Below are 23,356 nucleotides of genomic sequence, written 5' to 3'. Positions count from 1 at the left end.
GCATTATACTCCACTTTTTCTTATTCAGCCAGTCCCCTGTTGATGGACATTTGGGCTGCTTCCCCTCTTTGCTATTGCAGAAGTGCCATAATGAGTAGCCTCCTGCATGCGTTATTTCATGTTTTCAAAGGGTGTCCTTGGGATGGATTCCTCGATGTGAGATTGCTGCGTAATTACCCGTGGAGTTTTGCTTAATATTGCCAAATTCCCCTCCCTAGGGGCAGGATGATTTCATTCAGTCTTTTCTTAAGTCTGACCTCACTCCCTGCTGTTGTAGTGCTTGTTCACCCTTGACCTCCCCTGGGACAGGGGATCACGATCAAGTCTGAATTCCCTCTTCTGTGTCTCGGGAACCTGGGCAGGCCGGGGACAGGTAGGCTCAGATGCCCTCCATTTCTTCCCCTTTCCCAGCTGGATCCTGTTTGATGAGAAGAACTTCGAGGGTGACCAGCATATTCTCTCTGAGGGCGAGTTCCCCACTCTCACAGCCATGGGCTGCCTAACCTCCACGGTCCTGGGCTCTCTCCAGAAGGTATCCCTGGTGAGTTTCCATGACCAGTTCCAGGCAACCCTGGAAGCAAAAGTTGCTGCTGGGGGAGTTCTGGACACAGAACCTGTGCTGGTGCAGGGGTTGATGCCAGTCTTTTTAGAACCACCCCAGGCCCCTTGACTCTGGGGCTGTAAAGCCAGTTTAGTTCCCTAGCTCTTCATTGAACACCCACTGAGACAGGACCTGAGGACACGGAAAGAAATCCGACACAGCCCTGCCTGTAAGGATGGTCGTAGACATAAAGATTACATTCAGAGTGGTGCATCCAGATGCAGAAGTGGTGTGGGGATGGAGGGACCAACACTCAGGGCTGGCCTGGGGCAGGGCCAGTGCTGCCAAGGTGATGTTCCACGCTGGGAGTAGTGACAGCATCAGCTAGAAAGACGGCCTTGCCTGCTGCACACCGATGGGAAGGGTCAAGGCTGTGGAGTTGCTGCTACAGTGACCCAGAATTGTGATGTGCCCCACCTAGGAAGAGATGGATGGAAGTGACAGGGCCACAATAAGGGGCCAGCATCTGTAGGACTTGGTGACTGACTGTGTGGCCAGTGGGGACAGTACCCAGTCAGAAGAGCTGATACTTACTGTGCATAGCAAGTGCCAGGTGGTATTTAAAAGGCTTCCCACCAACCAGGCATGGTGGCTCCTGCCTGTAATCCCAGCACTTTGAGAGGCTGAGGTGGGTAGATCACCTTAGGTAAGCAGAGTTCAAGACCAGCCTGGCCAACATGGTGAAACCCATCTCTACTAAAAATAAGAAAATTAGCCAGGTGTGGTAGCGCATGTCTGTAATCCCAGCTCTTTGAGCGGCTGAGATGGGTGGATCACCTGAGGTGAGGAGTTGGAGACCATCCTGGCCAATGGGGTGAAATCCTGTCTCTACTAAAAATACAAAAATTAGCCGGGCATGGTGGCGTGTGTCTGTAATTCCAGCTACTTTGGAGGCTGAGACAGGAGGTTCATTTGAACCCAGGAGGGAGAGGCTGCACTGAGCTGAGACAGTGCCACTGTACTTCAGCCTGGGTGACAGAGGAAGACTCCATCTCAAAAAAAAAAAAAGGCTTGCCGTGTATACTCAGGCCTTTTAATCTTCTCTACAACCCTGAGAAGAGTGTTACCATTATTATCTCCCTTTTCCATATGTAGAAACTGAGGCACAGGCTCCAGGTTACATAGTTGGTAACAGGCAAAGCCAGGCTCTCCCCCAGGCAGCTAGTTCTGGGGTCCAAGTCCCTTGCAATGACATGCTGGGCTCTGAAGACAGATAAACCTGGTGCTGAAGCCCAGTTTTGGGGCCCTGCGCAAGCAATTTACCCTCTCCAGCCTGTTTCCTACCTATTAAGTGGGGCTAATAATAGCTTCTACCTTAAAGGGTAGTTGAAGAGTTATAATGAGATCAGATAAAGCACTTGGCGTAATATGGCCCATAGTAAACCCTGATGGATGCGAGCTGCCATTATTGTCAGTGTTGTTATTGTTGTTATTCTTATCATGAAAAGAATGAAGCCAGGTGTGGTGGCTCATACCTATAATTTCAGCACTTTGGGAGGCCTAGGAGGGTGGATCATGAGGTCAGGGGTTTGAGACCAGCCTGGCCAACATGGTAAAACCCCGCCTCTCCTGAAAATACAAAAATTAGTTGTATTTGGGCATGGTGGCACGTGCCTGTAATTCCAGCTACTCAGGAGGCTGAAGCAGGAGAATTGCTTGAACTTGGAAAGCAGATGTTACAGTGAGCCGAGATCGCACTGCTGCACTCCAGCCTGGGTGACAGAGTGAGACTCCATCTCAAAAAGTTTAAATAAATAAATTTCAGCACTTTGGGAGGCTAAGCCAGGAGGATCACTTGAGCCTAGGAGTTTGAGACTGCCTGAGCAACATAATGAGAGACCCTGTCTCTACAAAAAATTAGCTGGGCATGGTGGCATGTGCCTGTAGTCCCAGCTACTCAGGAGGCTGAGGTGGGAGGATCGACTGAACCCAGGAAGTCGAGGTTACAGTGAGCTGTGATCGCGCCACTGCATTCCAGCCTGGGCAACAGAGAAAGACCGTATCTCAAAAAAAATGAAAAAAAATCTAGAATAAGCCCCAGGTTTCCAGCCTGGCTCAGAGTGCCAGGTTAGTTCTCAGAAGTGCCATTTACTGGAGAGGTGGTTTGAGGGGGAAGCTGGGGGCTCAGCCTGGAGCTTGCTGCCCCTGAGAATCAGGAGCACTCGGCTGGCAGCCTCCAGGAGTCAGTGGCCCTGAAGGACTGAGTTCAGGAGGGAAGAAGGCCTGATGTACAGACCTGAAAGTCAGGGTGTTTGGGACTGTGGGGCTATGTCTGGGACTTGGGCTCTCATGGCCTCACCATCCTCCTTCCCCCGGGCCCCAGCACTTTTCAGAACCTTCCATTTTCCTGTATGGACTTGAGTGCTTTGAGGGGAAGGAGATTGAGCTCAGCAGGGAGATGCGGAGCCTGCAAGCCGAGGGCTTCAACAACCATGTGCTGTCCGTGAGGATCAAGGGGGGCGTGTGAGTGCTGAGGGGAGGCACGGGTGTGGGGCTGCTGGTGGGGATGAATCATGGCAAGATGGAGATCCTGGGGGTCTCTGGCCTCTTCCCACTCCCTACTTCTGCCCCACTCCCTCCAAGCCAGTTAGGAGGGAGAATTACAGACTGAGAAGGGTCACTGGCTCTCAGGGCTTGGATCCCAGCTTGGTGGGCTTTTAAGGACCCTACTTTACCCTGCAAACCCCAAATCTACTTCCCAGCCTCCCTCTCCCCCATGGGAACCCTATTCCAGGCAGAAGAATCCCTGCATGAGAGAAGAGGAGGTGGAGAACATTCTAATGTCTGTGTCTCCTCCTCCACCTGTCTGTTTGTGTGTCTGTGCTCTTCTCTGTGTCCCTGACACCTGCTGGGCCCAGTTGGGTGCTGTGTGAACACAGTGACTTCCGGGGTCGCCAGTGGCTGGTGGGAAGCTGCGAGATCACTAACTGGCTGACCTACAGCGGCACCCAGAGGGTGGGTTCGCTCTACCCCATCAAGCAGGTGGGTAGCGTGGCTGGAGCTGAGCGTGTCCGGGGCTGAGCGTGTCTGGCAGGCCTGTCTGGATGAGTGTCTGGCTGTGTGCTTCCCAAACACAGAATTTATGTACTTTTGTCACAATTTTTGCCACATCGTCATTCCTTTTGAGCCACTGTCTACTTAATATTTTTCTCTAGATTAACTCTCTTTTTAAAAGGCTTTTAATTAATTTCTATCTCTCAAAAAAAGCTTCTTTTTCTTTTGAGATGCCTCTCAGGTTCAAGCGATTCTCCTACGTCAGCCTCCCAAGTAGCTGGGATTACAAGCATGTGCCACCACATCTGGCTGTTTTTTTTTTGAGACGGAGTCTCTGTCACCCAGACTGGAGTGTACTGGCATGATCTCAGTTTACTGCAACCTCTGCCTCCCGGTTTCAAATGAGTCTCCTGCCTCAGCCTTCTGAGTAGCTGGAATTACAAGTATACACCACCACTCCCAGCTATTTTTTGTATTTTTAGTAGAGACAGGGTTTCATCATGTTGGCCAGGCTGGTTTCAAACTCCTGACATGGTGATCTGCCCGCCTCTGCCTCCCAAAGTGCTGGGATTACAGGTGTGAGCCACCAAGCTCAGCTTTTTTTTTTTTTTGAGCCAAAGTCTTGCACTGTCACCTGGGCTGGAGTGCAATGCCGTGATTTTGGCTCACTGCAACCTCCGCCGCCTGGGTTCAAGCAATTCTCCTGCCTCAGCCACCTGACCAGGTGGGATTACAGGTGCATGCCACCATGCCTGGCTAATTTTTTTGTATTTTCGGTAGAGACAGGGTTTCACCAAGTTGGCCAGGCTAGTCTCAAACTCCTGACCTCATGATCCACCTGCCTCAGCCTCCCAAAGTGCTGGGATTACAGGTGTGAGCCACCATGCCCAGCCCCAGCCCATTTTTTATTTAGCTTTCTGACTCTGCTTGTACATTCAACACTTTCATAATGATTTTCAGCTCCTGGATAATTAGCACACATGGAACCACCAAAGGCCCTTCTGACATGTTTTCTGTTTTGGACAATCTCATTAGAATGTTAGACCTCACAACATGAACCTCTCGAATTTGGCTTGGGCACACACCATATGCAGATTTTGGTGCTTTCCCAACTTTGTTGGTATAAAGGTCAACAATTCTAGGCCGGGCATGGTGGCTAATACCTGTAAGCTCAGCACTTTGGGAGGCCGAGGCGGGTGGATCACCTGAGGATGGGAGTTCAAGACCAGCCTGACCAACATGGAGAAACCCCATCTGTACTAAAAATACAAAATTAGCAGGGTGTGGTGGCTCATGCCTGTAATCCCAGCTACTCAGGAGGCTGAGGCAGAAGAATGGCTTGAACCCGGGAGGCGGAGGTTGTGGTGACTCAAGATCACGCCATTGTACCCTAGCCTGGGCAACAAGAGCAAAACTCCATCTAAAAAAAAAATTATATTACCAGGAGCTGGTCATAAAACTGGGCATGGACAGCCTAGTTTTGTTAGAGTCTGTATTGTAGGAAAGTCTATGACAATATGTCAAATGCTAGAACATTCTGATGCCTCTAGACAACATCCCCAGAAGAGGAAAAATTTTTAAATTCACTTTTTTTCTTTTATTTTATCCTTGTCTTAAGGAGTAATATTGATAAAGTCATGAGTTTGATGTGTATAAATAATTTTTTTCTTAATAGATGTAATAAATACATTACCATTAATTTTTCAAAAAAAAGTTTATAGGCTGGGTGCAGTGGCTCACACCTGTAATTTCATCACTTTGGGAGGCCAAGGAGGGAAGGTTGCTTGAACCTAGGAGTTCAAGACGAGCCTGGGCAACGTGGCAAGACCCTTCTCTACAAAAAATACAAAAGAAGTGAGCTAGATGTTATGGCCTGTGCTATAGTCCCAACTACTCAGGAGACTGAGGTGGTAGGATCACCTGAGCCTGGCAGTTTGAGGCTGCAGTGAGCCATGATCGCTCCACTGGCACTCCATGTTCGGTAACAGAGCAAGACCCTGTCTCAAAACAAAAAAAAGTTTATCCACATAGGACTGAAAATGAACTCAGCAACCACGCACAGGTAGTAAGCATACCTCCCTTGGGGAAGCACTGCCTGCACTTGTGTTCTGTATGTCCGTGCCTACATGTCTGAACATCAATATCGTTCATGTTAGTGCACATGTGCATATATGTGGGAAGGCCATAGGCTCTGTGTGTATGTGTGTGCACATGCATGTTCCCATTTGGGGGTATTTCTGTGCCCATCGTGTTGTGTCCATCTGTGTGCTCTGGTGATGACGTGTGTGTATGTGTGTGTGTGTGTGTGTGTGTGTATGTGTGTATCTGTGGGAGTGCGTTTATTTATTATTTATTTATTTTATTTTTGAGACTGAATCCCGCTCTGTCACCCAGGCTGTAGTGCTGTGGCGTGATTTCGGCTCACTCCAACCTTCATCTCCTGGGTTCAAGTGATTCTCCTGCCTCAGCCTCCTGAGTAGCTGGGATTACAGGTGTGCGCCACCACATCCAGCTAATTTTTTTGTATTTTTGGTAGAAATGGGTTTTGCCATGTTGGCCAAGCCTGTCTCAAACTCCTGACCTCAGGTGATCCACTCCCCTTTGCCTCTTAAAGTGCTGGGATTACAGGCGTGAGCCTCTGCGCCTGGCCAGGAGTGCATTTATGACTGTGCATGCTTGTACTTGTGACACCACTGACAGTGTGTTTACCTTTCTATAAGGATATTTGTGTAGTCTCTGTATTCACTCATAACATCACTGCTGGGAGAGACCTTGGAGATTATCTCCACCCCTCACATTTTACAGATGGGGAAATAAAGGCCCAGAGAAGTGGACACGGATTTGCTCTGCAATCTTGGGCAAGTACTGTGCCTCCTTAGACCTTCATTTCCTCATCTTTAAAATGAGGATAACATGTGTCATGGGTCTGTTTTGAGGACTGAAGATAAAAAACCCTTAGAACAGTGCTTGAGTGAGTCAGCTCTCAGCAAATGCTAGCTGTGATTATTGTTATTACTGTCGCCACCATCTAAGCACAGCCAATTTATGGCAGAGCCATGTCTGATGTCTGCCAGTCCAGTGTCCACCTCATCAGGAACCCTCTTCAACACAGGTGTGTGCACATTTGTATTCCCACACACATCCATCCTTGTAGCAAACAGAAGTGCCTGGTATGGAGTAGACTGCACGGATCTTTGGTTAGGACATGTGAGTTGGATGGCTGCGTGTATTCATGTGTTTGTGTCTTCTGTGAACTTCTGTGCCACCATGTGGACCAGAGGTGTATCTGTCAGTTTGTCCCTCTGCACACATCTGTGGGTATCTCTACGACCATGGAACTGTGTGTGTGTGTGTGTGTGTGTGTGTGTGAGAGAGAGAGAGAGAGAGATGCATGTGCTCTCTGAATGTGCGTGTAAAGAACGGGTGACTTACAGAGTCAAGGAAAGTTTGGGGACAGGAAGGAGGGCTTGGGAGCTTGATACTGGAGAGTTGAGGGTATCAGGGGCTCAGGTTATCCCATCCAGGCACCCCTGACTCTCAGCCTTTTTCTGCGACCAGCGCCGGGTTTATTTTCGACTCTGGAATGCAGCACTGGGGGGATTCCTGGCAGTGCCGGATCATGTGGAGGACATGAAGGCAGGCCGTGTGGTGGTCTCTGACCCCCGAGCTGGAGGCAGCTGCATCTGGTACTATGAGGATGGGCTGCTGAAGAATCAGGTACTGATATAGGGGCTGGGACAGGGACGCCCTGGCCCTAGGCATTCACGGGTCCACTTTGGGGAGTCCCAGCACAATCAGCAACACAGAGGGATGTACACAGAAGCCAGGACCTTGGGGAGGGGTAGAATTCAGACTCTGTACCCCTGGGTAAGTCATGCTCTTCTCTGGGCCTCAGTCTGTAAAACAGGAGCAATGAACTGGGTGCTTCTAAGGGACTTCCCAGTTCTGATACTGATGACAGAACTTGAGTCCTATTAATAATGGTAAATTTGGCCAGGCATGGTGGCTCATGCCTATAATCTCAACACATTGGAAGGCTGAGGCAGAAGGATTGCTTGAGGACAGGAGTTTGAGGCCAGCCTCAACATAGTGAGACCTTGTCTCCACAAAATATAAACAAGCTGGGTGTGGTGGCTCATGCCTGTAATCTCAGCACTTTGGAAGGCCAAGGTGGGCGGATCACCTGAGGTCAGGAGTTCAAGACCAGCCTAACCAACATGGAGAAACCCCATCTCTACTAAAAATACAAAAGTAGCCGGTCATGGTGGTTCATGCCTGTAATCCCAACTACTTGGGAAGCTGAGGCAGGAGAATCGCTTGTACCTGGAAGGTGGAGGTTATGGTGAGCCGAGATTGTGCCATTGCATTCCAGCCTGGGCAACAAAAGCAAAACTCTGTCTCCAACACACACACACACACACACACACACACACACTCACGCACACACAAAATTAACTGGGCATGGTGGTGCATGCTTGTTGTCCCAGGTACTCGAGAGGCTGAGGTAGGAGGCTTGAGCCCAGGAGTTCAAGGCTGCAGCGAGCCAGGGTTGCACCATTGCACTCCAGCCTTGGTGACAGCATAAGACCTGGTCTCTAAAAAAAATTAAAATAAGCAAAAAGGTAGATTTAGCCCACACACATTTCTTGAGCACCTACTATGTGCGAGGCTCTGTTCTAGATGCTGGGGATACAGCAGTGATAGACAGAAAAGATGCCTGCCCTCCTGAAGCTTATATCCTAAGGGGGAGAGATAGACAGAAATATAACTTAAATGAGCAGAATATCTTTGCATCTTAGATGACGAAACTTCAAGAGAGGAAGATAAATCATGAAAGGAGACTAGGCGAGGCGTGGCAGCTCACACCTGTAATCCCAGCACTTTTTGAGGTTGAGTGAGGCAGGAGGATCTCTTGAACTCAGGAGTTCAAGACCAGCCTAGGCAGTGTAATGAGACACCATCTCTACAAAAAATTTAAAAACTAGCCTGACATGGTGGCATGCACCTGTAGTCCCAGCTACTCAGGAGGCTTAGGGAGGACTGCTTGAGCCCAGGAGATTGAGGCTGCAGTAAGCTATGATCACACCACTGCACACCAGCCTGAGCAACAAAGGGAGACCCTGTCAAAAAAAAAAAAAGGAAAGGCTGGGCGTCGTGGCTCACACCTGTAATCCCAGCACTTTGGGAGGCCAAGGTGGATGGATAACAAGATCAGGAGTTCGAGACCAGCCTGACGAACATGGTGAAATCCCGTCTCTACTAAAAATACAAAAAATAGCCAGGACACGCCTGTAATCCTAGCTACGCAGGAGGCTGAGGCAGGAGAATTGCTTGAACCCTGGAGGTGGAGGTTGCAGTGAGCTGAGATGCCAGTGCACTCCAGCCTGGTCGACAGAGTGAGAATCCATCTCCCCCCACCAAAAAAAGGAAAATAGGAAGTATCAGGTGTGATATGGATGGGAGTCTTTCCTGAGAAGGTGACTTTTGAGGGAGGTAGCTGTGCAGATATCTGAGAGAAGAGTGTTCCAGGCAGAGGGAACAGCCAGTGCAAAGGCCCTGGGGAGGAAACATGCCTGTGATTTTCTGGGCTAGCAAGACTAGCTGGGTGAGTTGGGTGAGGGGAGGTAGCAGGAGATGTGACCAGAATGGTTATGGGGACTGTAGGTCTTTGTAGACCATTGAGAGGTTTTGTCTTTTACCTAGAATCAGAGAGATGGCTGATCACATGCCAGGCTCTGCATTGAGTTCTTCACACAAATGCCTCCTGTCATCCTTAGTCTAGAATATCATGGGGCAGGCCTTTTTATACTCCCCATTTTACAGGTGAGGAAATCAGAGCACAGAGAGATTAGGTAATTTGCTGGAAATCACACAGACAGTAAATGTGTAGAGATTTGTCTGATGCTATAAACCTATGCTTTGGATGCTATAAACCAATCGTGGAAGGATTCCTGGAGGAGTTAATGTTTTTCCAGCCCTTTTATGTTTTCTCACATTGAACCCTCACAAAAGCCAGCATTTGGGGATTCCCATCCCCAAGGAAACTGAGGAGGATTAAGAGGCTTGCCCAGGGCCACAGTTCCTAAGAGCCAGGATTCGGAGCAGATGTGTCAAGGGTTTCTTGCGTATGGTGGAGTCCCTGTGGGAGGAACAATGCCTGATGACCTCCCGGGGCCTCAGATGGCCCCCACCATGAGCCTGCAGGTAATTGGACCCCCTAGCCCAGGCTCCAAGGTGGTGCTGTGGGCTGAGAGCCGCCTACCACGCCAGACATGGAGCATCAGTGAATCGGGCCACATCTGCAGCCAGATGTTCGAAGGCCAGATCCTGGATGTGAAGGGTAAGGTGGGATGTGTGGGGAAGAGGACTCCTGAGGGGGCTGACAGCTGTGGAGCCCCAGCTCTCTCTGACCATCTCCCTATCTTTTAATCCCTATCCCACCCCCAGGAGGCCGGGGCTACGACCGGGACCACGTGGTGCTATGGGAGCCGGACAAGAACAGGGTGTCCCAGATTTGGACCATCCATGTGCTTTGAACCTTTCCCCGTTATCCTCTAGCCCTGGAGGCTTTTGCTGGGATGAATGTTTTTATAGGGTTTTTGTTGTAACATAAGCTATTTTCTAATATGTTGCTAGGTGTCCTCGTCTCTGTGCACCTTGATATTTTGGGGTGGGGTGGGGATTTGTTCACCGGCCTGCTTCCCTGATGCGCTCAGGTCCCTCCAGGATCCAGCTTTGGGTTTCAGATGTTAGGCCTCCCTCTGCCATCAGAGGGCGCCCTGGGACCAGACGAACTGGGGAGTGTAGTCTTGCGCAGCCACCCAAATGATGTGTTGCTAGAGCTGGCTCTGAGCCAGGCGTGGCCCTGGGCTGTGTGGGCTCAGACACAAACTGAGCCTCTCGGTCACAGTCCCGTTGAGGATCATGACAGGTAGGATGATGCATCCATGAGAAGGGAGAAAAGAAGTGGAGGGACTCACACAGCAGGAACATCACCCCACCAGGCATGCAGGGCAGGCTGCCTGGAGGAGGGACCCATAGCTGAGATGTCAGGATAGGAAGGAGTTGGCCAGTCTCCAGGAGGCAGAGGAAGAATATTCTAGGCCTATTCTTGAGTGAAACATCCCACCTTACCCTTCACATCCATGGGTGAAACAAATGCAACTGCATACAAGTCCAGGGGTGAAAACCTGGAGGTTAATGTGATGGGGGCACAGTGGGCCAGGCACAGGAGATGAGTGTGAGCCACACCCTGAAGGGCTATGCCCCCAGGGCTCTGCTGCACTCACCCCAACTCTGGTCTTAGAAAAGCCAGGACAGGGCGTCTGAGTCTCTAACCTGGCTCAGAGAGGGAAAGGCGTAGAAGAGGAGGAGCTCCCTCTGTCCCTGGATGTCCTCAAAGAAGCTGAGGTGGGAGGGTACCTTAGGGGCTACCCTGGGGCTCCCTTCCATCTCTGCAGCATCCACCTCTGCAGCATCCACTTCCGACGCCACAAACCCAGGAGGTAGGAGCGGTCAGAGCAGCTGCTTGCCCTTCCTGCCTTCCTAGCCACTGGGCCAGCATGGGAGGTAAACAGCCACCCATCATCATTCTCCAGCCCCAGATGCCTGTGGAGCTGCTTTGCCGGGGATCTAAAGACCATGTTGAGGGGTGTCCCTGGGACTGGGCATCTCCCTGGGCCTGTCATTCTGAAGATACCTAGGTAGTTGGGTAGGGGCTCTGAGCCTGGGATGTCCAGGGTGGTGGCATCTCTGGAACCATCATTCCCAAACACCCAGGGATGGGTGAAACAAATGCGACTGCAGGGGTTGGTGAGGATGCCAGATTCCGGGCCTTTTCCCTGTGATGTGCTTCTAAGGGGAGGGGCCCTCAGTGTTGGAATTTAGGTAGGGAAGCTGGGGGCTGCTCCCTGGTGCCAACTTCCCTTCTGATGGGGGCATGGGAAGCTCTCTGGTACTGCCCCACAGCTGGCTCTTGGGGCATAGGGATGTCCAGTAACCACACGTAGGACCCCACTGCAAGTACAAGGGTAACTTTATTGATCTCCAGCTGGGTGGTACTTGGCCCCTACATTAGTACCCCCCCATTTTGGCCGTTGCCCCCATGGCACTGCCTGTCAATTTCCACAACCTGGTGATGTCTGGCATCAATCCCTCCCAAGGATGAAAGGGGATTCTCTTGCACGTTGCTGATGGCAGCTGTTTCAGGGGTCACAGGGCTAAGGCCGAGACGTGTCACCTCAACTGAAACAGAAGAGGTGGATGAGGGTGCTGGCCACGAAGAAAAGGAAACCGCCTCCGCTTATGTTGCTGGCTGATGATGGGGCAGGGCTGCTGTTCTGGCTGGTGGCGTTGTTTCCCAACACTCCAGTTTGTATCTGCAGGAGAAGTGGGATAAGCTCAGGGGACTTTTTTATTTTTATTTTTTGAGGTGGAGTCTTGATGTCACCCAGGCTGGATTGCAGTGGTGAGATCTCAGCTAACTGCATCCTCCGCCTCCCTGGTTCGAGAGATCCTTCTGCCTCAGACTCCTGAGTAGCTGGGATTACAGGCTTGCACCCACCATACCTGGCTAATTTTTTTTTTTGAGATGAAGTCTCACTTTGTCACCCAAGCTGGAGTGCAGTGGCATGATCTTGGCTCATTGCAACCTCCGCCTCCTGGGTTCAAGCGATTCTCCTGCCTCAGCCTCCTGAGTAGCTGGGACTACAAGCACGCACCACTACACCCAGCTAATTTTTGTATTTTTAGTAGAGACGGGGTTTTACCATGTTGGTCTGGTTGGTCTCGAATTCCTGACTTTGTGATCCACCCGCCTCAGACTCCCAAAGTGCTGGGATTACAGGTGTGAGCCACGGTGCCTGGCCCTCAAGGGACTTTTAGATCTCCTGTTTGTTGTTTAAAGATGCACTCCCCCTTCTACCCTCCTGCCCTCCATCCACCCACATCCATAAAACGGTCCTCAGTTCTTTCTTCTACAAGGTCCTGTCAGATGTTTGGCTGCTTCCTGCTTTGACACACGCAGGGACAGGTGGCCACTGCCCCTGCCCAGCCCCTTTCCCAGAACCTTATTTTGTTGTTGTTAGGTTGGAGTGTCCCTCTTGTTGCCCAGGCTGGAGTGCAGTGGCTCGATCTCGGCTCACTGCAACCTCCATCTCCTGGGTTCAAGTGATTCTCCTGCCTCAGCTTCCTAAGTAGCTGTGATTACAGACACCCGTCATGACGCCCAGCCAATTTTTGTATTTTTAGTAAAGATGGGGTTTCGTCATGTTGGCCAGGCTGGTCTTAAACTCCTGACCTCAGGTGATACGGCCACCTCGGCCTCCCAAAATGCTGGGATTACAGACATGAGCCATCATGCCCGGCTACAGAACCTTTCTTTTCACCTCTCCCCAGCCACCAGCCCCTCTGGCAGAGAGGGAGACAGGGGGCCCTAGCCCTTGACCTTCCTAGCCTGGCAAAGGGCTTAGCTTCCCTGAGCCTCTTTCCTCTTATGAGTGGGGAGAAGTTCATCCCAGTTGTGAAGGTCACATGAGCTGGGGCCGAGTGAGAAAGCACTTGGCAAAGTGTGGGTGGCTGGATGTGGGATGGGAAAATGCCCAGATGGTAATCAAGCTGTCCTTAATGCTCGACGGAGCTTCAACTAGAGCTGTTCTTGATGGAGATTAAGCTGGTCTTGATGGTGATCAAGCTGTTCTTGATCAAGAACTTGATGGCTCCTGTCTCCTGTACTGACTACCCTCTGGGCACCTGGGATTCTATGAAAGCTGCCTCCTGGAATAGCAGTTGCTTTTGAGACTCCAGTTGTTTCTGAAGTGGGAGAGTTCTGTCTTCTTTGCATTCCCAAACATCCAGGCTTCTCTCTGGCATGGGAGTGGCGGTTGGAGTGTCCCCTGTCACCTCTAGAACCAGAGCAGCCTCCCCTTGGGCATCTCCTGGCCTCTCCCCAAAGGATCATCTTCCCAGACTCCCTGTGGGCTGATGCCTTCCTCACTCAGGGTTGTCTTCCCAATTCTCTTAGTTCCCTATTATTCCATAGCACCCCTTGGGTGCCCCAATGCGCCTGGCACCCTGTAAGTGCTCCCCAGCTATGGATACAAGTTTCTATCAGGGCAGCCCTCAAGCAGTCCAGCCCCAGCCGGAAGAGCTGAAAGGCTAGGTGGTCAAGCCCCCTGTGTCCCTGATTTTCCTGTTGGAGTCCATCTGCTGTGCTCCCAGGAGAGAAGGCTGGGGGCTCTGCCAGCTCACATCCTGTATGCTCCCCCTCCATGCCAAGCAACTTTGGGGAGTTTGCCACAGGTTGCTCTTACCTGTACCATAACCAGGAGGCTGATGGTGAGGAGGAAGAAGAGGAAGTGCTTCATTTTGGAAGGATCTTGGTGGCTGTCCTTGTAGCAGCTTTTGAGATGATCTCAGGGCTCTCTGGAGGCCTCTTTTGGCGTGGCTGCTTTTGAACCAGGAGGCAGGAGAGGCGGGGTGGGGTAGGGAGAGGAAGGAGGTCCTACAAGGTGGTGGAGGGGCGTGGCTTCCTTTCTGCAGATCTGGGGGTAGATGATACCAGGCCCTAGGTTCTAAGGCCCTGGCTGAGGGAGAGGGCCAGATCCTATGAGATAGAAGAGAGGTCAACCCAGAGGCATCGGTGGGAGTAAGTAGGGCCCGAGGCTTGGAGTCATGCATCCTGCAGGCTGAATTCCAGTTTAATCACTGACCAACTCTGAAACCCTGGGCCAGAAACTCTACCTCTCTTACCCTTTAACAAAAGAACTGCTGGATTACATGTAATAATAACACATTTTTTAAAAGCCAGCAAAATTCCATAAATGAGTTTGTTGTTTAGAGAAGATTGGGGTAGGGATAGGAGCTGAAGGAGAAAGGTTGGGATAGAGTTGGGATTCAAGGGAAGGTTGCAGATGGACTGCAGCTTCTGAATGAAGGCTTGGGGAGTATTTAGATTGTAGAAGGGATGGTAGAGTTCTGTGAAAGTGCTGGGGGTTAGGAAACAGGAAGCCCACATTTTAGCTGGGCTTTCTCTAGTCCTCAGTTCCTCATTTCAAGAATTGGGAAGACTGAAATAGATTATTTATGAAGTTTCTTAAGAATTAGCGTTTTGTTTGTGTGCTTTTATTTTATTTTATTTAGATAGAGTTCACTCTGTCCCAGGCTGGAGTGCAGTGGCACTATCTCAGCTTGTTACAACCTCCACTCCTGGGTTCCAGCAATTATCCTGCCTCAGCCTCCCAAGTAGCTGGGACTACAGGTGCATGCCACCATGCCTGGCTAATTTATTTTTTATACACAGGCGGGGTGGGGTAGGGAGAGGAAGGAGGTCCTACAAGGTGGTGGAGGGGCGTGGCTTCCTTTCTGCAGATCTGGGGGTGGATGATACCAGGCCCTAGGTTCTAAGGCCCTGGCTGAGGGAGAGGGCCAGATCCTATGAGATAGGAGAGAGGTCAACCCAGAGGCATCGGGTTAAAAATAAATTTTATAATTTATTTTGTGTATAAAAAATAAATTAGCCAGGCATGGTGGCATGCACCTGTAGTCCCAGCTACTTGGGAGGCTGAGGCACGATAATTGCTGGAACCCAGGATATATATATATATATATTTTTTTAGTAGAGATGGGGTTTCTTTTTTTTGTCTTTTCTTTTCTTTTTTGAGATGGAGTCTTGCTCTGTTGCCCAGGCTGATGTGCAGTGGTGTGATCTTGGCTCACTGCAACCTCCGCCTCCCAAGTGATTCTCCTGTCTCAGCCTCTTGAGTAGCGGGGATTATAGGTTCGAGCCACCACACCCGGCTAATTTTTGTATTTTTAGTAGAGACAGGGTTTTGCCATGTTGGTCAGGCTAGTCTCAAATGCCTGACCTCAAGTGATCCACACACCTCGGCCTCCCAAAATGCTGGAATTACAGGCATGAGCCACCTCGACCAGCCAAGACCTAGTGTTTTGTGAATTGGGTAGAGAAAGTCTCGAGCAGATGGATTGCTTTTATCAGCTGAGGATGAATGGGAGTGGAGCTAGGGAGGAGACAAGCAGGTGACTAATCTGCAGGGGAAGGGGACTGGGGTGAGGGAGTGGATGTGAGGGCGCAGTAAAGGGTGAGGGGTGAGAGGGACCCAAAGCTGCCTGGACAGTGCTCCATGCTTTATGCATCCTCTCACTTGATTTCCTCCGTGGTTCCCTCTGTTTATCCCCATTTGACCAGTGAAAACATTGAAGCTTAGATGTTAAGTGACTTGCTAAGGTCATAAATGGTGAAGCTAGTCTCACTTGACCTTGAATCCAAGTCTGTCTGAAGCCACAGCCTTGTATGAAACCTCTGGGGCTGCCCTAGAATTCACCCATTAAGTCTTGGTTCCCTCCATTCCCATCCCCTCCCCTATACCAACTCCCTTCAGGCCCCAGGAGTTGGTAACTGCAGCCCGACTGAGGCCCACTCTGTCTTCGAACTCTCCCTTCCTTAGTCTATGTTAGGCCTCATTGACATGCTACGTAGTAAAGGGAAAACTCCCCTCACTTCTATTCTATTGTTTTGGGCCATGTGTTGCAAGCCCAGGGAAGACCTGGCTAAGGCCAGGTCCAAAGAAAAAACCTGAGACGGGCATGGAGGCTATGCCTGCAATCCCAGCACTTCGGGAGGCCGAGGCGGGCAGATCATTTGAGCACAGGAGTTTGAGACCACTGGGACAACATAGAGCGGCCCTATCTCTAAAAAAAAAAAAAAGAAAAGAAAGAAAAATTAGCCTGGCATAGTGGCACAAACCTATACCTCAGCTACCTGGGGGGCTGAGACAGGAGGATTGCTTGTGCCTGGGAGGTCCAGGCTGCAATAAGCCCTGATTGTGCCACTGTACTTCAGCCTGGGAGACAGAGCAAGACCTTGCCTCAAAAAAAAAAAAAGAAAAATTGAGAGGGCCAGACGGTGGCTCACGGGTGTAATCCCAGCACTTTGGGTGGCCAAGGCGGGTGGATCACCTGAAATCCAGAGTTCACGACCAGCCTGGCCAACATGGTCAGGGTTAGTAGAAACCCCGTCTCTACTAAAAATACAAAAATTAGCTGGACATGGTGTCAGACACCTGTAATCCCAGCTACTTGGGAGGTTGAAGCAGGAGAATTGCTTGAACTCAGGAGAAAGAGGTTGCAGTGAGCTGAGATCGCACCATTGCACTCCAGCCTGGGCGACAAGAACAAAACTCCACCTCAAAAAAAAAAAAAAAAGAGAGAGAGAAGAATTGAGAGTCAAAACTGGTAAGAGAAAGCCAGGAAGTGGAGGGGCGGGCAGGGAGGGAGAGAAGAAGGAGGAGTCCCCAGCCACCCACCATTCCCTGCCCCCATCTCTGCTCCTTCACCCAAAGGTCTTTTCTCACCCTTGACTCAAGTTCTCAGCTGCCTTTGATGTGCTGCTGATTCTAGGGTTGGTGGGGGTGGGTGATTCTGGGGTTCATAGGAGCCAGGAGGTGGCCGGTGCCAGAGGGCACTGGTCCAGGAGACAGGATACCCATGTTGAAGTCTGAGATTAGTCTGCTGAAAATTAGCTCCATCACACTGTGCGATCTTCTACCCTCTGACAAAGAGGCAGCCAGCCAGTCTCCCTGCTGGAGATGCATGAGAGGATGCTAAATGCCAGACTCATATTTGTAAACATTTGCTTGCAAACCTCAGAAGCTTCATTTTCACCTCTGAGGAAAGTTTCAGCTCTGAGGAGTGTCTTTTAGTCCATGTATTTCCTCTGCAAGGAAAGCCCTTCTCCAGTTATTTACCTAGAAAACTCTTTTTCTTTTTTTCCTCGAGACAGGTTCTTGCCCTTGTCATCCAGGCTGGAGTACAGTGGTGCAATCATAGCTCACTGCAACCTTGAACTCCTGGGCTCAAGCAATCCTCCCGCCTCATCCTCCTGAGTAGCTGGGAATACAGGTGCATGCCACGACGCCCAGCTACTTTTTGGGGTGGTGGGGGATGGAGTCTTGCTATGTTTATGTTGCCCAAACTGCAAACTCTTCTTTATTCTTCAAGATTTAGCTCAGAAGCCCCTTCCCCAAGAAAACTTTTCACTTGCTCTAGGTAACTCAAAGAGAGGAGTTGTTCCTAAACATTAGAAGGGCCCTTTCTGTTGACCTCTGTTCTAAATATTGTGTCTACCAAGAATGTGGTCTGTCCCTTGTGGGTTGGGACTAGGTTTCGTCACTTCTCTTACTCAGCACATCACAGAATGTGGCACAGAGTAGATGTCAGGGAAGAATGACTGCATTTAATGCATCTCTATCTATTCCTGCCTCGGAGCTAGTAGTCCTGCATTTATTCATCCAGTACATATTTATTATGGGGCAACAGTAGAGTCAGTACTGAACGGTTATTAATACAGAAAAGAAATAAGGGGCTGAGAGAAGCAAGCCCTTTATTTGGAGCTGCTCTTCTCCTAAAAGAATTTGCCACTTCCAGAGGGGACAGCTGAGAAACTGAGCCGAGCTCATATTCATATGCCTACAAATGGATGGGAGAAAAGCTATAGTTCTAGATCCCCTAAGAAAGGGGAGCCCTGAGAGACTCCCCCCACTAGGTTTTGGGTTGGACCATGGGGAGTGAGAATAAACAGGAAACAACAGCCCAACCCTCAAAGAAATGGAAGACAACATGACCAAAAAGAAGAAACAGATAATAGAAAGTTAAACAAAAGGTCCAGACAATGGGATAATCAATTAAATTTTCAGCTAACTATGCTTACTATGCTAGAAGACATTCTCCTCTTCTGCCTCCTGAGCAGCAGGACAAGATTGACACTGGACAAGATTGAGAACTAGAAGTTAGTCTGGGCGCGGTGGCTCATGCCTGTAATCCCAGCACTTTGGGAGGCTGAGGCGGGTGGATTACCTGAGGTCAGGAGTTCAAGACCAGCTGGGGCAACATGGTGAAACCCTGTCTCTACTAAAAATACAAAATTAGCCAGGCGTGGTGGCCCATGCCTGTAATCCCAGCTACTGGGGAGGCTGAGGCAGGAGAATAACTTGAACCTGGGAGATGGTGGTTGCAGCGAGCTGAGATTGAGCCATTGCACTCCAGCCTGGGCAACAAGAGCGAAACTGTATCTCAGAAAAAAAAAAAGAGAGAGAGAGAGAACTAGACATTATAGAAAAGAACTGAAGAACCAAATGGAAATTCTAGAACTGAAAAATACAGTAATAAAAATTAGGAACTCAGTGGATAGGTTTAACAACCGATTAGGCACAACTGAAGAGAAGATTAGTGAAGGTCATAAGCAAATATTATGAGAGCAGAATGTGTTTATTGAGTGCCTGCTGTGTGCCAGGTACTGAACTAGGCACTGGAAATACAGCAGTGAACATAAAGACACACTCCCTGCTATTATGGAGCTGATATTCGAGTGGGGAAGATTAATGAAAACAATGGTAATTTAGATATTCACAAATGGCATGAGGAAATCAAGCGGGTAATGTGAGAAGAAGAAGAAATAGTGAAGTGTGGGGAGGATATATTCCAGGTCAGTGGTCAGGAAAGACCACTCAGAAGAAATGCGTCTGCTGAGACCTGTAGAACAAGAGGAGTCCATGCATGCAAAGCACCTCAGATCACCATCCCTCCGCAGTTCCACAGTGTCTTTGGATGACTGTCCCTGGGGTCTAGCACAGTCTCACACAGGGCAGGTTCTCCATATGTACTTGATCAATGATAGAATGGAATACAGCAGGGAGAGAGGAAGGGGAAGAGAGTTGTGGCACACAGCACAGTGTGATCTGCCCTGAATTTTTCATCCCCACTGAGACAAGGTTGGGGTTCAGTAGCATCACAGAGCATCGAAGGTGAGTCTTCATCCACCCATTCATTCACCTCTCCATTCACCCACCTATCCATTCAGACTTTTGCTCATTCACTCTTTTTTCCTTTTATTATTTTAATTTTTCTTAAATTTTTCCTGGCAACTTTTGCTTAATTTTTTTTTTTTTTTAAGACAGAATTTCACTCCTGTTGCCTAGGCTGGAGTGCAATGGCATGATCTTGGCTCACTGCAACCTCTGCCTCCTGGGTTCAAGCAATTCTTCTGCCCCAGCCTCCTGAGTTGCTGGGATTACAGGGGCCTGCCACCACACCTGGCTGATTTTTATATTTTTGGTAGAGATAGCATTTCTTTGTTTGTCTGTTTGTTTTTGAGATGGAGTCTTGCTCTGTTGCCCAGGCTAGCGTGCAGTGCCGTGGTCTCAGCTAACTGCAGCCTCCATCTCCCGGGTTCAAGTGATTCTCCTGCCTCAGCCTCCTGAGTAGCTAAGTACCCGCCACCGCACCCAGATAATTTTTGTATTTTTAGTAGAGATGGGGTTTCACCATGTTGGCCAGGCTGGTCTCAAACCATGGACCCCCTGATCCACCCACCTTAGTCTCCCAAAGTGCTGGGATTACAGGCATGAGCCACTGCACCTGGCCAGAGACGGGGTTTCACCATGTTGGCCAGGCTGGTCTTGAACTCCCAACCTTGTGATTCGCGCCCCCCCCACCACAGCCTCCAAAATGCTGAGATTACAGCCACTGTGTCCAGCCTAATTGTCTCTTTTGATTAATTTATTGACACCTACTGTGTGTCAGGCAAGATGAATGAGTGAGGGTCCTTTCCTCTGAGGAATTTATAGTACAGCAGGGAGACCCATACTAAAATCACCAAACTGAGTAAGTAATGCTATAATGGGCCAGGTGTGGTGGCAGATCCCAGCACTTTGGGCGGCAGAGGTGGGCAGATCACCTGAGGTCAGGGGTTCGAGACCAGCCTGGCCAACATGGTGAAACCTCATCTCTACTAAAAATACAAAAATTAGCCACGCATAGTGGTGCACACCTATAATCCCAGCTACTCGGGAGGCTGAGGCACGAGAATCGCTTAAACCCGGAGGCAGAGATTACAGTGAGCCAAAATCCTGCCACTGCACTCCAGCATGGGCAACAGAAAGAGACTCTGTCTCAAACAACAACAACAAAAGAATACTATAATGGCAGCAGGGCTTCCAGAGAGTGGAGGGTAGAGTGTGATTCTGCTGGTGAGGGAGTGGGGATGAACCAGTGATGATTTCATGGGAGAGGGGATATTTGAACTGGTTGAAGGATCGAATGGGAATTTTCCCAAATGGAAGAGGCAAGAGAAGATGTTCTTATTGGAAGGAGAGGCCAGAACATAGGGAAGAACGTGATGGTTTCTGGAACATGAGAAAGACCGGACCCAGAATAGGACGGCTCCAAATACCAGGCTAAGCTGTAGATGATGAGGTTTTCATCTCAGGTGGTGGTGATGTGGGTGGAGAAGGGGGAAGGTGGGAGAGAGAGCTAGATTTTTATTCTGCTAAAGAGACTTGGAGGAACTCATTCTCCTTTATTATTTACCTTTTACTTCCTGAGCTGGTAGAACTCAATAAACTCTTTAACCCCAGAGGGGTCATAACTGATAAGAATCTTTCAGAAAATGACCTAAAAGCACAGTAGACTCTGTCCACTCTCAAGAATAGAGACTTCCGGAGCTATGTAGCCCCAGAGCTGGGGACGACTTCCTCACCCTGCAGGTGGGAAACAGGTCCAGAAAGAGCCTTGTTCAGGACCACCCTCCTCCCAGGCACCATAATCAGACAGTGAATAGCCACCACTGCATGCGATCAAGAAGAGGCTGGGCGATGCCATCTCAGGAGTCCAGAGGGAATCCTTCCAGCTTGGAAGTGGATGGATGGGTCTCCAAGGTCTTCGCAACACTCAAGTCTTCTATCAGCCTGGAGACCTCAGAGATTTCCAGACCTTCTAAGATGTGGGAAGATAAATATAGGTTAAAAAAAAATAATCAGATGAGCTTAGACTCTTGTTTTCTTTTTATAATTTTGTTTTTGAAAAACACCTTTTTTTTTTTTTTTTGAGACAGAGTATGGCTCTGTTGCCCAAGCTGGAGTGCGGTGGTGCAATCTTGGCTCACTGAAACCTCCACCTCCTGGGTTCAAGCAATTCTCCTGCCGTAGCCTCCCAAGTAGCTGGGGTTACAGGTGCCTGCCACCAGGCCCTGCTAATTTTTGTAATTTTCTTTGAGACGGAGTGTCACTTTTGTCTCCCAGGCTGGAGTGCAGTGGCGCGACCTCCGACTCCGAGCTTCAAGCAATTCTCTTGCCTTAGCCTCCCAAGTAGCTGGGATTATAGGCACGTACCACCACACCCGGCTGATTTTTATATATTTAGTAGAGACAGGGTTTCACCATGTTGGCTAGGCTGGTCTTGAACTTCTGACCTCAGGTGATCCACCTGCCTCAGCCTCCCAAAGAGCTGGGATTACAGGCATGAGACACCGCACCTGACTAATTTTTGTGTTTGTTAGTAGAGACAGGGTTTTACCACGTAGGCCGGGCTGGTCTCAAGCTCCTGACTTCAGGTGATCCACCCACCTGAGCCTTACAGTGTTGGGATTACAGGCTTGAGCCACTGCATCAAACCAAAAACTCCTCTTTTTTTGAGCCGGGCATGGTGGCAAGAAGGTATAATCTCAGCTACTCAGGAGGCCAAGAGGCCAAGGCAGGAGGATCCCTTGAGCTCAGGAGTTCAAATCTAGCTTGGGCAATATAGAGAGAGCCTGTCTCTAAAAATAAATAAATGAGCAAAGAAAGAAAAGAAAAACACCTTTTCAGAAGCAATAATGCAACAACATTATAGGTATTTAAAAAATTACATATATATAGTTTTTTTTAAGCTGTTGTCCCCAGTAATGCTGGGGGGCTGGTGCCATATTGTGGGAAATTTAATTTGTACAATAATCCTAGGAGGTAGTTTCTATTAGTATCTCTACTTTATAGGTATGGACACTGAGACTCTGGTAAGTGATGTATCTCGAGCAGGAACAGCCAGCTATTAAGCGGCATAGCCCAGCCTCATAGAGTTGTTAAGTTATGCTGGTCCGCAGTACAATGTATCCTCAACAAATGTTGGCTATTATTTTCCATGTTTCTCCAGTGAAAGTGTATATTTTTACAATAAAGCTCTTACTTCCCCAATAAATGTTATCTTTTAAAAAATCAAACAACTTGGGGCTGGGCGCAGTGGCTCACACCTGTAATTTCAGCACTTTGGGAGGCCAAGGTGGGCAGATCACAAGGTCAAGAGATCAAGACTATCCTGGCCAACATAGTGAAACCCCGTCTCTATTCAAAATACAAAAAAATTAGCTGGGCGTGATGGCACGAGCCTGTAGTACCAGCTACTTGGAAGGCTGAGGCTGGAGAATTGCTTGAACCTGGGAGGCGGATGTTGCAGCCAGCTGAGATTGTGCCACTGCACTCAGCCTGGAGACAGAGTGAGACTCCATCTCAAAAAAAAAAAAAAATCAAACGACTGACCTGCCAGGTTAGAGGGCCCCCATTTCCCTCCCAGGAACTAGATGTTTGCTGAGTGTTCTCCTGCTCTGGAATCTCGAGCCAGGCCCTGGGTGGGAGGAAGGGATGGGGTAAATCCTGGTCCCTGGGTAAATGCCACTCATGATCTGGTTCTTGCTGAGGCAGGAAGTAGCAAGCAGACCGCAGCAGGGCTCATGAGGCCGGAGCTCCTGCCTCCCACGCTTGCTTACCTTCATGAGCAAGGCGACAGTATGAAATTGCTACTCTCCCTGACTACAGCTCCAACCCCAAAAAACACTTGGCCCCAGCATGATCTCAGACTTTCTCATCTTCATAGACCTAAAACCTCAGAAAACTTTCTGGGAGCAGCTCGGCAACAAGAGGTCCTTCCACCTCCACTTTC

The 23,356-nt window shown here is 49.5% G+C and overlaps 2 protein-coding genes across 6 annotated transcripts in view; one reads left to right on the top strand and one right to left on the bottom strand.

The window, feature by feature from the left end:
- CRYBG2 (crystallin beta-gamma domain containing 2) overlaps positions 1-10,220 on the top strand; it is a 30,062-nt gene extending 19,842 nt beyond the window's left edge. For 4 of the 5 annotated variants that reach the window (XM_035308256.3, XM_035308253.3, XM_035308252.3 and 1 more), the window contains 6 exons: positions 412-541; positions 2,925-3,064; positions 3,460-3,583; positions 7,154-7,312; positions 9,776-9,935; positions 10,043-10,220. In XM_035308256.3, the coding sequence (XP_035164147.3) occupies positions 412-541; positions 2,925-3,064; positions 3,460-3,583; positions 7,154-7,312; positions 9,776-9,935; positions 10,043-10,131 (802 nt within the window). In that variant the 3' untranslated portion in view covers positions 10,132-10,220. The remainder of the gene's footprint in view (positions 1-411; positions 542-2,924; positions 3,065-3,459; positions 3,584-7,153; positions 7,313-9,775; positions 9,936-10,042) is intronic. The other variant, XM_035308255.3, reaches the window with a different exon arrangement.
- A 1,394-nt stretch (positions 10,221-11,614) lies between these two features.
- Positions 11,615-14,019, bottom strand: CD52 (CD52 molecule). The gene is made up of 2 exons (XM_035308251.2): positions 13,906-14,019; positions 11,615-11,973 (listed from the first exon to the last, which is right to left on the bottom strand). The coding sequence occupies exons 1-2, from the start codon at positions 13,957-13,959 to the stop codon at positions 11,836-11,838; spliced, it is 192 nt and encodes a 63-aa protein (XP_035164142.1). The 5' UTR covers positions 13,960-14,019; the 3' UTR covers positions 11,615-11,835.
- Positions 14,020-23,356: the final 9,337 nt, after the last annotated feature.

Source organism: Callithrix jacchus, chromosome 7 (assembly GCF_049354715.1).
Source record: "Callithrix jacchus isolate 240 chromosome 7, calJac240_pri, whole genome shotgun sequence".
NCBI lineage: Eukaryota > Metazoa > Chordata > Mammalia > Primates > Cebidae > Callithrix > Callithrix jacchus.
The sequence above is the reverse complement of the archived record's forward strand: the minus strand, read 5'-3'. Positions and strand labels throughout refer to the sequence as shown.

What these genes read in the sequence shown, in the direction of transcription:
- CD52 (XM_035308251.2), bottom strand. Translation starts at nt 13,959, where the DNA reads ATGAAGCACTTCCTCTTCTTCCTCCTCACCATCAGCCTCCTGGTTATG. An exon ending in GCCTCCTGGTTATGGTACAG is followed by an intron (nt 11,974 to 13,905) that starts GTAAGAGCAACC and finishes CTTCTCCTGCAG; the next exon opens with ATACAAACTGGAGTGTTGGG.